Source organism: Spinacia oleracea, chromosome 1 (assembly GCF_020520425.1).
Source record: "Spinacia oleracea cultivar Varoflay chromosome 1, BTI_SOV_V1, whole genome shotgun sequence".
In the NCBI taxonomy this organism is placed as follows: domain Eukaryota; kingdom Viridiplantae; phylum Streptophyta; class Magnoliopsida; order Caryophyllales; family Amaranthaceae; genus Spinacia; species Spinacia oleracea.
The window spans coordinates 25859038-25874189 of NC_079487.1; the positions used below are offsets into that span (position 1 = coordinate 25859038).

Genomic DNA, 15152 nt, shown 5'->3' on the forward strand with positions numbered 1-15152 from the left:
TTACGATGTATATTGACGTAGAAATTATATATTTCGAAACAGATGTATACCTTTTATTATTGAGCAATGGCTTCGGCCTCACGTCACATTGGTTACTGCATTAACATTAAGCTTCGCATCCCCCTTTGGTCAGTGGTTCGATTCCTGGAAAGCGCGAAACTACAGTTTAAAAACCTTCCTGCCCCCCTTTTTTTACTTTAATAACTTGAATAGATTTGATTACATTCGATTATTGATGATTATTGGGTGTTGTTCGTTTTCAATAATTATGTAAACTCAACAACATCGTCACAACAAAACTTTAAAGATCCTTTCAAGTTTCATGTTCTTTTTAAATTAGCAAATTAATAGAACAAGTAAAATAATAATTTACTACACATACTTATCATTAGATCCTCATTTTAACAAGTAAAATACTAATTTACTAAAAACAACTACAACGTCATCCGGCCTCCAGATCTTTTGCACCATACAAACGCATCGTAATCAAAAGTTTGAGATAAACCTTCAGACAAATTAATCAGAGAGCTTTCAGGAATGTTTTCTAACACGGGTCCATTGTAGGAAGGATTTACACGTGCGTCGTGAACATTGTTCGCGTGTTCTTGTCTAGCCCGGTAGCTAGGAATATGCCCATAGGTAGACCTAATAAGTTCCTACAATTAACGAACACATAATACATTATAGTCCACAAAAAACAAAAAAAAATGAATAATAAAAACATTCAACGAAACAAAAATACCTCATTAGCTGCAATCATAGCGTGCGTAGATGCTAGGTTCTTCTTAGAATTTGTCATAAATTGAACAAGCACCTTTCTTCGGTCGACCAACATGCCTCTTATCAACGGGTGTTTTAATCACACCATCTTCAGCAGGTTGAGCTATCCTTTTCAGAGCGCGTCCATTATGCTCTCTTATAGGAGTAGCCTACGACGACCAAACACATTGCGTGCTTCGGGATCCCACCAACAAATGGAATTATCCCCTACATCGCCAGTCTTTCGAATACCCACCACATCCTCCATTTTTATCCTAAGTACATCAGTAGCTTCCGTATACAACTTGTAGGCTTCCTCATTATGCATGGCAAATTCTTTCAAATAATTATGCCTTTGAGTGAGCTCTTTAGCTTTTGCTAGCCGTTTAGATTCTTCTGGATCATAGTATGAAACCTTAATTCTCTCGTATGACCTAACTTTCTTCCTCCATCTATCTAGTATATATATTTCTCCGCTGCAAATTGAAAATCCTCCACATCCATGGCTTTCAATATGTGCCTACATAAAATACCTCTAAATTCAAACAACTGACATAAACAGCTTAGCTCCCCTTTAACCTTATCTACTTTAACGTTATAGCTCTAAAACCTTTTCCTCCAATGGGGGGAGGTTAGTTTCTCATCTGCTCTATACAATACAAGTGACCCTAGTGAATCAGTTTTTGTAACATTTGTGTGGGTTAAACCTTTACGCTCATTCACAACATCAGCGAACATCTCGTTCGTGTAAAACTTATGGAAAACATACTCGGCTAACACACTCTTACCAACATCAAGTTGAGGAGGCGTATCTATACTATCAAAATTATCCTCCTTCTCTTCCTCTGCCTTTATATTCATACAAAACTCGTAGTTCTTAATAAACTGGACTAATCCACATTCTAAGTCTAGATGAATTTTGAAATAACGATTCATACCTTCACGTCTTTGGGTTGATGACATTCCAGCCCAAAATGTGCCTCTGTTGTAGGCTGGTGCCCATTGCCAACGGTTATCATACGCATCCTGCATCCACCCCTTATCACATTGATTTTATTTGTCCATCACAAGGCACCAAGCCTCATCAAACTCATTAGGATCAAGCATATCATGGACAGTTGTTCGGATGAGTGTATCAATGCTTTTCCAATCTGTAAGCTTGCCGAGATTGCGAGAAGCATTCTGTAACATGTGCCACAAACAAAGCTTGTGTGGAACACCGGGGAAAACTTTGCTTATGGCTTTACCTATTGCCTTGTCTTGATCGATCAAAATGCCCTTGGGAGGCTTCTTTATGCACTTCAGCCATTCCTCAAACACCCAAACAAATGTTTCACTGTCTTCATGTGAGATTAAAGCGGCAGCGAAGACTATCGATTTACTATGATGGTTGACGCCAAAAAAGGGAGAAAATGGCATACGATACCTAGCCAATTAAAAACTTTAATCAATACATTTGTAGTATTGCATATATAACCATGCAAATTGCTCACGAATTAAATATAAAAACCGAAGACCTAAACAGTACCCCATGCATTTGATATAGGATAGCCAAACAAATGGCATAAACCCTAAACCCTAAAACCCTATAACCAAAAAAATTAACCATTATCACATGCAAGTAAATAAACATTTTGACATGCAGATATAAAACATATAATAACACTTGCCCTAAATAAACAAAAAAAAACAAACTAAGCTCTTAAATATAAATTTACGTACCGATTGCTAGTAAAAGTGGTGTCGAAACTAATCACGTCCCCGAAATATCTGCAAAGTCCTCTACTACGCGCGTCGGACCAGAATGCGTTCTTTAAAATACCATCTTCATCTCGTTGCATAGAACTATAAAAATCGCAATTCAATTCTCGTTGTGATTTGAAATACTCTTCAACACCGGCAGCATCTCCTTTCTCAAACATTGTTTTACGACGTTCAACAGCTATGGCGTTCCTCACATCCTTTTTGTTAAACGTCATATTGTCAAAACCATCTTTTTCAATCAATTGAGTGCCGAAGTTTCTACTGATGCTAACACCCCCCCCCCCCCCTTCATTTATCATTATCCTATCAAATGTCGGTCCATCAATGCTTCTATAATTAACCATGAATCTACTACATTCGGGACTTAGAGGGTGATTATGATTTAAATCACAACTAAAAACTACGAACACTCCATTTTTTACTATACCATAAACAAACATTCTGCAACCAGTAACATTAGACCCGGCACTTTTTTTAACACCTCCCTTCTTAAATTTTAACCTTATTCTATCCATCATATGCGGCCGAGCCTCAAGTTCTCCAACTCCTATTTTAGAAACACCCTTATCCTTGTACTCCTTCTTTATAATGTTACTACCCACAAACATCTCAAAACCTTTCTCAAAATAATAACGATGACAAAATTCACTAAATTCGTACCCCGAAGGAAAACACATTCCAACGGTAGGGGAGTTCAACTTAGTAGTGTTCACAATAGTTCCATCTTCAGGCTCTGGTTCACCATTAAGATTGATATCGACCATTGCACCGTGGTATACATATTTAAATTAATCAAAACTAGAAGTATTCAAGAATAATTAATGATTCATACATAGTCAGTATTAATTAATTATTATAACATTCTGTACGCTTTTTATAATATTAATGCTACATACACATTTAATTAAATAAAATTGTATAAAATACAAACTTTTTCTAAATATTAAATTAGGAAAATTTCGTATTTTCTACCTTTTAAATACCCAACTTTTGTAATTACTACCTTATAAATTTTTATTTTATTTTACTACCTTAAAGTTCCAATATTTTTTTTGTTTACTACCACTTAACGGTTTCCATCCACAAGTTCCGTTAAATGGGCCCACTTACAGCTTTAATTCTTATTTCCCTCATTTCTTTCCATTTCTTTCCCGATTTCACTCTTCTCTTTAATGTTCACCTATTATAATTTTTCCCTCTTCTTCAACCTCTGTAATTTTCTCTCTCTTCTTCACCTTCCTCCTTTGGAGAACATGAAAACTTTTTCAACAACCTTGAATTCACCTGATTCAATTCCTCTAGTTTTGGCCTCAAATCTGAAACCTCATCATCCTTAACATCGTTTTCACATTGCAAACGGTTAAATACAAACTTCATAGCCCTAAGCTTATGCTGATTTTCATTAACTTGGAGTTCTAAATTAGGGTTTTGGTAATAATTCTTATACAACTGTTTAAATTCATAAAGGGTCTGAAGATAAGAAGCCTCAAACGACAAAATTGAAGCAAATAATGAAGTAATTAGGGTGTGGTTAAACTGTGTAACTTTACCTTTCTGAGGAATTAGAGAAGGTTCTTGATGTGGGTCAGGCTTCATTACCACAACTTTCTAATTGGAGATGAATTTATCGGGATTACTGACATCATCACCACCAAGGAGATAGAATTTTTCACAATCATCAGTGAAGAATTCAAGAGCTTTGGATTTGAAAGAGAAAGCTAATTTCAGGAACATTTCGGAAATTTGAGGGGTTTTGATTCGTTAGTTTAATCGAAATGCTGGATTGGGAATTACGATTCTTTTGAATTTGTTTGTGCAACTATGCTTAGTTATAATCGGTTAATAGATGCTTTTGATGGTTTAGTTTTTGTTGGAAATGCTGGTTTTTTATGAATCAATGTTGGTTATGAATTGATTTGTTGATTGAACTGCTCGTTTGCTGAATTATCAGGATTGTATATGTTAAATGGTTTTAATCATGTGATAAAGATACATGCTTTTACATGTTAACTGGTTAAGACTTAAGAGTATAACAAAACACAGAAATTAAGAAGAGGGACTCTCTGATTTCTCCACTCTAATCGGGTGGATTCGAGGTTGTCGAAAGAGTTGTGTTGTTCTATATATATGTTTTCCAAAGGAGGAAGGTGAAGAAGAGGGAGAAAAATACAGAGGTTGAAGAAGAGGGACAAATCGTGAAAGAAATGGAAAGAAATGAGGGAAACAAGAATTAAAGTTGTTAGTGGGCCCATTTAACGGAACTTGTGGATGGAAACCGTTAAGTGGTAGTAAACAAAAAATATTGAAACTTTAAGGTAGTAAAATAAAATAAAATTTTCATAAGGTAGTAATTTCAAAAGTTGGGTATTTAAAAGGTAGTAAATACGAATTAATCCATTAAATTACAAACACAACATTGTTTTCTCCGTCATTAACAGCCAATATACCGTTTTTTCCGACATTTAAATTAACAAACATTTACCAAATGTTGATTAACATTTATAACAGATAAAATCGGAGCTATTACATCTATCATGAATGTCAAAAAATCCCAAATATATGGTCAGCCAAATATGTTTCATGAAAAAAAAATTAATTATAAGAGGAAATTAAGTTCAAGAACTTCACCTGTAAACGAAGAAGACGAAAGCTGTAACAGAGCAAAGTGTTGAAAAGTCAAAATGAATTATTTTTTTTATTTTTTTTTTTTAGGGTGAAATTTTGAGCGGGCTAATTTGGTGAAGGATTAGGGCGCTGAAAATCTCGCTCAAGAAGACACTGATGGCGGTATTAGTGAAATTATTTCCCCCCTTAAACATCCCCTTTCCCCCCTAAACCTAATTTTTAATAGATGAGTTGTCCTAATCATATTGCAGTCTAAGTCCACTCATCTTAGACCCAGACTAACTGTATCATCTGCCTAAAAATATGTTCACATTGGAATTAGATTTCCATGCACTGGGAAGGACAATTATTAAATTACAGTTGGGGGAATTGTCTAGAGGGGAAGCAATTTGAATCAATTCAGTTTGTTTAAATTGATTGGGTATAGATTCTACGAGTCCGGATCCTCTAGCGTTTTAATAAAACTCTACAAGGTAGAGTTGTATCTAAACCACACATTTTATAATCAATGGCTCATATTAGTGGGAAGGGAAAATAGCTAGGTGGATATTAATGAGAAAAAATAAGGGAGATTTTCGAAAGATAATATATGAGTCATTGATTTTTCATCTAATGGTCGATATTGCTCAAACTCTACCTTGTAGAGTTATTTTAGAACTCTATAGGATCCAAAACCAGATTCTCTACCATTTACAACATGGAAATTGGAGAATCCCAACAAAAAAAAATGTTGGAAACTTGGAATCAATAGAGCTTGAAGATTTTTTCTATTGTTTGAAATATATTGGAATTTAATTATGCATCTTCAGCTTTTTTTTTCCCTTCTTTTTCTTAATCCCTATGGCAATAAAATGCATTCTAAATGTAAGGAATTTAATTATGTGTGCACCATTTATTTGTTTTCAATTGTTTGTATAGTAGCTTTTGTCTTAAAATAACACGGAGTACATGAATCTTACATTTATTATGTTTTTTTGGTTATCTTACCTTTATAAGATGGGTGAAGTTGGCTATTATAATGCAATTTCGCAAATTTGCAGTGTCAGACTTTGAAGAAAATCAAATAAGAAGCCCGCTGGAGAGGAAACAAGTGATCAATGGCAGATGTAAAGGATGCTAATGTAGTTGTTTTATAATCTGAAAACTGGTTTGTAATGTAGCTATGTTTATTTTCTACCTTTATTTCATTATGTTATAAAGATTGGTTTTTGGGTGTTGTGTTTGCTACAAGGTATTCCTTCTTGACTTGAAGTATGTGTAATGAATTCCTTTGATTAATGAAAATTACCTTGCGTGCCAAAAAATCTAAAATTGTTGAATCAATAATGAAGATATTTAGGGTACCTCTAATTAACTTTACGCGATAGTATAATTTCGAAGATTCCTCAATTTTGAATTTGAAGGAAATCTTGGTTTTAAAATCGAATTTTAAATATTCAAAATTTTAAGTGTTATGTACAAATTAGCTCTCTAAGTTTTACATGTAGCAAATTAACCTCACGACTATCATACAAAGTGTAATTTACTCCCTCGTGTCATTTTCCGACCAAAATCATCCAGAAACCACAATAATTGTCGGAAAACTTACATAATTTTATTTTCCCCATTTATAAATGTGAATTATCAGGTTTTTAGTATCATTTCCGCTTCTCACTCCCTTAAAATCCTCAGTATTTTTCATCTCAAGTGTTCATCTTCTACCTATTTTTCATCCTCTGGATTTGTCCATGTCTGCAATTACTCTGGTACCCATAAAACCATTTGATGATAAAGAACAAAACTACAGTGGTTTGATTCTTCTGCCATATTCTTTGGTCTTATATGTTTATCATATAAAAAATGTACGTGTACAACAGTATGAGATGTAATTTTTTGTTGAAGCGGTATATGAGATGTACATGGAATTAACGAGTGTATTATTCTTCTTTTTGTTAATTCCTGGTTCATAAATAGTGGACAACTATTATGTTTTCATGTGGTATTTGGCCGGAAATTGATATTAGGGAGTAAATTACACGTTGCAGGACAATTGTGTGGTTAATTTGCTACAGTTAAAAGTTAAAAAGCTAATTTGCACATAACACTTAAGAAGTTGTGTGGTTGATTTTCCGCATTCGCCAAAATTTAATCATTATCACTCCGTATGTTTTAACATTTTAACCGTCTTTTGTTTAAAAGTACTCCTTATATATATGATTATATCCGATTATGTGACTGTGTATAAATTATTCGCGGCTAATGTAAAATTTGTCCTTATCATAAAAAAATTTCACAAATGTATTTGTTAAATACCGTGCTAACCTAGGTCAAGTTTAAATGTAGGTGAGTTTTTGGTAAGTGTATATTATAACAATACTAAACCAATAAACCCAAGTCATTAAATGTAAGGTCAAATTGGTCGGATAAAATCAATCATAATTTCTTTGAAAATACTATATATTTCATCCGTGTTACGAATATCGCATCATATTAACTTTTACATTATTCACATTGTGTGTCTTTTGTAAGAAATAAGGCTATTGAAATCAAATAAATAAGAAATATTTAATAACGTACTTTACTTGATCGATAATCTCCGGATTACAATGATTGTGCCGTGGTATGAAGGCCACTGACTTAGAAGCGAATTTCGCCACTACCGGTACAGGCTCTCAAGTTACGAACGCCCCCCAAGGTTAACACAATCCTCCTCTAAATTCGTGCACCCGAACTCAGAAGGTACAACTGCTCAAAAACTGCTCAAATCTCTAATAGAGTTTAGGGTTTGTGTTTTGGTATATTATTGTGTATATGATTTTTGGTGGAAGAAGGAAATTATATATATTCCGTAAAAGTGAATGACTCATTCACGGTAATTCACATGAAAAGTTCACTTCTAATCAAATTGGCAAAAGAAAGAAGTGGGACCCGCAAGGAGGTTATTAGGATGAAAATCATTCCACCAAATTGGTTAGGTGTCACGTGGCTTAGAATTGGAAATTGTGGCAACGATTGTGTTCATTAACCAGCAATGATTTGTGGCAAACAAATATAAACCGCGGTACACCCGTGGACTTTGCTGTACCTTTTCTCCACGAAAGTTGGTCTGAATATCTCACGCTTTGCATTATTATCAACAATCCCCCATTAAGGCAAAGAAGTATGAGGCTAAGAGAAACTGAGCAGTAAAATGTAGGCTAAGTATTTAAATGTTAATATCCATAGGTTTGAACTACCACTTAGTGGAGTGGGGTGTTTAACGTTCTATAGAGTGTCCAAGGGATAGAACACCATATATTATTAAAGTTACCCGACAACACGTACCTTGCCATAAGAGCTTGAGCAATTCCTCGATAAATAACACGGCCGCTCATCTTGGGACTCTTAGTGAACGCTCTAGAGAGATATCCCATCACTCATAGAAGGAGGCCACCCCTTCACATTCACCGCAGGTGTTCCACGAATATTAAGAACATTTAAGTTCAAACTTGCATCTATACAACTCACCGGTCATCTCACGACACCACTAGCTCGAGTGACCTATGTCTGTGAAGCTAGTTATATAGATTTTCTCATGACAACATTAACTCGAATGGTGTCGGTCTATGAGGCTAAGCAAAGAAGTACCGTATCTACAGAGCATCTCATGACATGACTTAGACAAGTGACCTCGGTCTATGAGGCTAGATACATCCAGAGCTTTTACCTCACATACATCATCCCTATCGGGATGGCTCACCACACAGATCTCTCAAACCCATACCTCTTGATGAATCAAGTACCTTTTTTCTGTCCAACCTTTTTAAAAGGATCCGCCAGGTTCTTCTCCGTTCTAATATATTCCAGATAAATCACACCATTCACAACAAACTGTCTTACAGACTCATGTCTGACACGAATGTGTCTCTTCTTGCCATTATACACACTGTTCTTCGCAACAGCTATGTCAGCTTATGAATCACAATGAATAGGTACAGAAGGAGTTGGCTTACCCCATAATGGAATGTCTGCTAACAAATTTCTGTTAGGTTATGATACATATGACAATTCATAAATCATGCGGAAAAATCATAAAGCCAGGAAAACATATTATTTACAAATAATCATTTAGCATAGTTTAGATGCATACTCTTTGTTGCGTGCCTTCCCTAGCTGCGCCCGAACCGAACAAGAACAAGTCTTTAGGACTCCAAGTGTCGTCCCTCCGTAGATAGTCCACAGCACGTCCGGATCCGCCTTAAGATTGACCAACTAGAATCGCCCTTAAGGTACTATTATTTTCGGCACTTTATAGGCAATTGTGTAATTGAATTTTGCTCTCAAAAACTCACTTTGAATACTTGAATGCTCGATGTAAATATGTGACCCTAGGCACTTATTTATAGAGTTTATGGAAAGGAATTATAATCCTATTAGAATACAAATCTATTTAATTATAATCCTACTAGGATTCTAATTAAACAAACTTTATCTATTAGGATTAGATTTAATCATATTACGAATCCCGGTAGCCTTAGGATTCGAGTATCACACACGAGTGGCGCACAAGCACCGCACACCCGCACGCAGGCCTTGCGGCCCACGCCGAGCGCACAGCGCAATGCCCACTGTCGCAGCCTTGTCCGCGCGCGCGCCCAAGCTTCGGCTGGGCCTGGCTTTTGCGCTGGGCCTGGTCGTATGCTTGGCGTGTGGTTGTTGCGCTTGGCTTGCTGGGCGATGGCCCGGCTTCGTGCTGGGCCTTCGTCTGGCAGGCCTCGTCCGATGCTAATTCGTACGATACGCTTCCGATTAAATTCTCGATTCCGGAATTCATTTCCGATACGAACAATATTTAATATTTCCGATTCCGGATTTAATTTTCGTTTCGAACAAATATTTAATATTTCCGTTTGCGGAATTATTTTCCGATTTCGATAATATTTCCGATTCTGACAATATTTCCGTTTCCGGCAATATTTCCGATTCCGGCAATATTTCCATTTCCAATAATATTTTCCGATACGTACCATGTTTCCGTTTCCGGCAACATCTACGACTTGGATAATATTTATATTTCCGATACGATCCATATTTCCGTTTCCGGCAATATCATCGTTTCCGGAGTATTCATTTCTTGCCTGTGACGATCTCAGCTCCCACTGAAACCAAGATCCGTCGATTCCGAATATCCATAGATGGAGTATTTAATGCCATTAAATACTTGATCCGTTTACGTACTATTTGTGTGACCCTACGGGTTCAGTCAAGAGTAAGCTGTGGATTAATATCATTAATTCCACTTGAACTGAAGCGGCCTCTAGCTAGGCATTCAGCTCACTTGATCTCACTGAATTATTAACTTGTTAATTAATACTGAACCGCATTTATTAGACTTAACATTGAATGCATACTTGGACCAAGGTCATTATTTCCTTCAGTCTCCCACTTGTCCTTAGGGACAAGTGTGCATTTCCTAATTCCTTTGTCGCTCGATGCTTGCTCTTGAACATAAGGTAAGAGTTGTCATCCTTATTATGTCCAGAGGTGTTTCTCAGTTTCAGAGTTCAACTGATCAAATAAACAGATAATCATAGCCTATGATTCATCCGAGCACGGCCATGCATTTCACAGTTTCTAGCTCTCCGAGTGGCCTTGTACAACTTTTAAGCATCTCATCCCGATTTATGGGAGGACAATCCCAATCTTGCGATCTTGAGATTAGACTTCGTTTGATAGGTGATTACCTGAGCGTTGCCTTTATAGCCTCCTTTTACGGTGCGACGGTTGGTCAACGTCAAAGCAACCAGTTCTCAAACAAGTAATCTCAAATCACTCACGTATTGAGGATTTAGTGTCTAATAATTTTAATGAAATTTACTTATGACAGATTTTCATCTCTTATAGTAAAGTTTCATAGGTCTTGTCCGATACTAATCTTCCCAAAGTAAGTATCTATGCAAATGATTATGACATTGCCATGTCCACATAGTTCAAGAAACAGAACTACTAGTCATCTTGCATTCTAGTCGTCTAACGTTTTCTATGCGTCCAATTTTATAGAAAACTCCGACTAGGGACCATTTCCAACTTTTGACATTCAAGTTCACTTGATAGACATTTCTTAGTCACAGGACTGGTCCTGACAGTCTATCTTGAATATATCGTCAAATTGAAGGGACTCATCATTTAATAAACCACAAATTAAATGGAAAAATGAATTCTTTTCATTTATTGTGAATGATTAACCAATAATGTTTTACAAAGATTTAAACTCTAAAACTTTAAAACATTAAACAGGGTCATCAAAGTCATTCTCCAATATGCTTTACTCCCATAGCTGCAGTGTGCGAGTTGTGCTTCGCCTGCGGCAGAGGTTTAGTCAATGGATCTGATATGTTGTCATCAGTTCCAATTTTGCTTATCTCGACTTCTTTTCTTTCAACGAACTCTCGTAGAAGGTGAAATCTACGAAGTACATGCTTGACTCTCTGGTGGTGTCTAGGCTCCTTTGCCTGTGCAAAAGCTCCGTTATTATCACAATACAGGGCTATTGGTCCTTTAATGGAGGGGACTACACCAAGTTCACCTATGAACTTCCTTAGCCATATAGCTTCCTTTGCTGCTTCATGTGCAGCAATGTACTCCGCTTCAGTTGTAGAATCCGCAATGGTGCTTTGCTTAGCACTTTTCCAGCTTACTGCTCCTCCGTTGAGGCAGAAGACAAACCCAGACTGTGATCTGAAATCATCTTTGTCGGTTTGGAAACTTGCGTCCGTATATCCTTTAACAATTAATTCATCATCTCCACCATAGACCAGGAAGTCATCTTTGTGCCTTTTCAGGTACTTCAGAATATTCTGGGCAGCAGTCCAATGCGCCTCTCCTGGGTCTGACTGGTATCTGCTCGTAGCACTGAGTGCGTACGCAACATCCGGGCGTGTACATATCATAGCATACATTATTGAACCAATCAATGATGCATATGGAATCCCATTCATTCGTCTACGCTCATCAAGTGTTTTTGGGCACTGATTCTTGCTTAAAGTCATTCCATGAAACATGGGTAGGTAGCCTCGCTTGGAGTCCGCCATCTTGAACCTATCAAGCACCTTATTGATATAAGTGCTTTGACTAAGTCCAATCATCCTTTTAGATCTATCTCTGTAAATCTTCATGCCCAATATGTATTGTGCTTCTCCTAGATCTTTCATCGAAAAACATTTCCCAAGCCAAATCTTGACAGAGTTCAACATAGGAATGTCATTTCCGATAAGTAATATGTCGTCGACATATAATACTAGGAAAGCAATTTTGCTCCCACTGACCTTCTTGTATACACAAGATTCGTCTGCGTTCTTGATGAAACCAAAGTCCCTGACTGCTTCATCAAAACATATATTCCAGCTCCTGGATGCCTGCTTCAATCCGTAGATTGACTTCTTTAGCTTGCATACCTTTTTAGCATTCTTTGGATCCTCAAAACCTTCAGGCTGTGTCATAAACACAGTTTCTGTTAAAACGCCGTTTAAGAAAGCAGTTTTGACATCCATCTGCCATATTTCGTAATCGTAATATGCAGCGATTGCTAACATTATCCGAATAGACTTTAGCATTGCAACTGGTAAAAAGGTTTCATCGTAATCCATACCGTGGACTTGCCTGTAACCTTTTGCAACCAATCTAGCTTTGAAAACTTCAAGTTTCCCATCCTTGTCCTTTTTCAGTTTGAAAACCCATTTGCTTCCAATGGCTTGGTAGCCATCTGGAAAATCGACCAAATCCCATACTTGGTTTTCAGACATGGAGTCTAATTCAGATTGCATGGCTTCTTGCCATTGCTTGGAGCTAGGGCTCGTCATAGCTTGTTTGTAAGTCGCAGGTTCATCACTTTCAAGTAATAGAACGTCATAGCTCTCGTTCGTCAAAATACCTAAGTACCTTTCCGGTTGAGATCTATATCTTTGCGATCTACGCGGGGTAACATTTCTAGTTTGACCATGATTCTCACCAGATTCTTCTAAAGATCTCTGAGTTTCATCCTGAATGTCATCTTGAGCATTCTCTAGAGTTTGTTGTTCGACTCGAATTTCTTCGAGGTCTACTTTTCTCCCACTTGTCATTTTGGAAATGTGATCTTTCTCCAAAAAGACACCATCTCGAGGAACAAACACCTTGTTCTCAGATGTATTGTAGAAGTAATACCCCTTTGTTTCCTTTGGATAGCCCACAAGGATACATTTGTCAGATTTTGGATGAAGTTTGTCTGAAATTAATCGTTTGACGTATACTTCACATCCCCAAATCTTAAGAAAAGACACATTTGGCGGCTTTCCAAACCATAATTCGTACGGAGTCTTTTCGACAGCTTTAGACGGAGCTCTATTTATAGTGAGTGCAGCTGTATTTAGTGCATGTCCCCAAAATTCTAATGGAAGTTTGGCCTGACCCATCATTGACCTGACCATGTCTAGCAAGGTTATGTTCCTCCGTTCCGACACACCGTTCCATTGTGGTGTTCCAGGAGGAGTTAATTCTGATAGAATTCCACATTCTTTCAGATGGTCATCAAATTCATAGCTCAGATTTTCACCGCCTCTATCAGACCGCAGTGCCTTAATCTTCTTGCCTAATTGATTCTCTACTTCACTCTGAAATTCCTTGAATTTGTCAAAGGATTCAGACTTATGCTTCATTAGGTAGACATAACCATATCTACTGAAGTCATCAGTGAAAGTGATAAAGTAGCTGAAACCACCTCTAGCATTTGTACTCATTGGTCCACATACATCTGTATGGATTAAACCCAATAGTTCATTTGCTCTTTCTCCAACTTTAGAGAAAGGTTGCTTTGTCATTTTGCCAAGTAAACATGATTCGCATTTACCATAATCCTCTAAGTCAAATGGTTCTAGAATTCCTTCCTTTTGAAGTCTTTCTAAGCGTTTCAAGTTTATATGGCCTAATCGACAATGCCACAGATAGGTGAGATCTGAATCATCCTTTTTGGCCTTTTTGGTATTTATGTTATATACTTGTATGTCGTGATCTAATAAATAAAGTACATTGACTAATCTAGCAGATCCATAAAACATCTCTTTAAACTAAAACGAAAAACTATTGTCTTTTATTAAAAAGGAAAATCCCTTAGCATCTAAGCAAGAAACTGAAATGATGTTTTTAGTAAGACTTGGAACATGAAAACACTCTTCCAGTTCCAAAACTAGCCCGGAGGGCAACGACAAATAGTAAGTTCCTACAGCTAATGCAGCAATCCGTGCTCCATTTCCCACTCGTAGGTCGACTTCACCCTTGCTTAACTTTCTACTTCTTCTTAGTCCCTGTGGATTGGAACATAAGTGTGAGCCACAACCTGTATCTAATACCCAAGAAGTTGAATTAGCAAGTATACAGTCTATAACGAAAATACCTAAAGATGGAACGACTGTTCCGTTCTTCTGATCTTCCTTTAGCTTCAAGCAATCTCTCTTCCAATGCCCCTTCTTCTTGCAGTAGAAGCATTCGGATTCAGAAGTGGGTTGACTGACCTTCCTCTTTACAGATTTGGCGCCAGTTTGCTTAGTTGGGCTGGCCTTGTTGCCACCTTTCTTAGCATTCCTCTTCTTTCCAGATTTCTTGAACTTGCCCCCACGCACCATAAGCACATCCTGCTTATCACTTTTGAGCGCCTTTTCAGCGATGTGAAGCTCAGTGAGCGTTTTGTCCGGACTATTCATACTGTAGTTCAGTTTGAACTGATCATACCCGCTATGAAGAGAATGGAGGATGGTGTCTATAGCCATTTCCTGAGAAAATTGATGATCCAGCCGACTCATATTCTCAATGAGTCCAATCATTTTGAGAACATGTGGACTTACGGGCTCGCCTTTCTTAAGCTTGGTCTCAAGAATTTGCCTATGAGTCTCGAATCTTTCGACTCGAGCCAGATCTTGGAACATGTTCTTCAACTCACTGATGATTGTGAAAGCATCTGAGTTGATGAACGTTTTCTGTAGATCCGCACTCATGGTGGCGAGCATTAGACATTT

The 15152-nt window shown here is 37.1% G+C and overlaps 1 protein-coding gene across 2 annotated transcripts; it reads right to left on the bottom strand.

Moving 5' to 3' along the window:
* Positions 1–381: 381 nt before the first annotated feature.
* Positions 382–7917, bottom strand: LOC130466312 (protein FAR1-RELATED SEQUENCE 5). Of its 2 annotated transcripts, XM_056835186.1 has the most exons (4): positions 2482–7917; positions 1698–2185; positions 743–1279; positions 382–656 (listed from the first exon to the last, which is right to left on the bottom strand). In XM_056835186.1, exons 1-2 carry the CDS (start codon positions 3285–3287, stop codon positions 1813–1815), a joined length of 1179 nt encoding a protein of 392 aa, XP_056691164.1. In that variant the 5' UTR covers positions 3288–7917; the 3' UTR covers positions 382–656; positions 743–1279; positions 1698–1812. The 2 variants fall into 2 exon arrangements, with proteins under 2 accessions (XP_056691164.1, XP_056691163.1); XM_056835185.1 differs by having other exon boundaries at positions 743–2185.
* Between the last annotated feature and the right edge of the window lie 7235 nt (positions 7918–15152).

Coding starts and splice junctions, on each gene's coding strand:
- LOC130466312 (XM_056835186.1), bottom strand. CDS start 3,287: ATGGTCGATATCAATCTTAATGGTGAACCAGAGCCTGAAGATGGAACT. Junction 2,186..2,481: donor ACCACTTTTACTAGCAATCG/GTACGTAAATTT, acceptor TTAATTGGCTAG/GTATCGTATGCCATTTTCTC.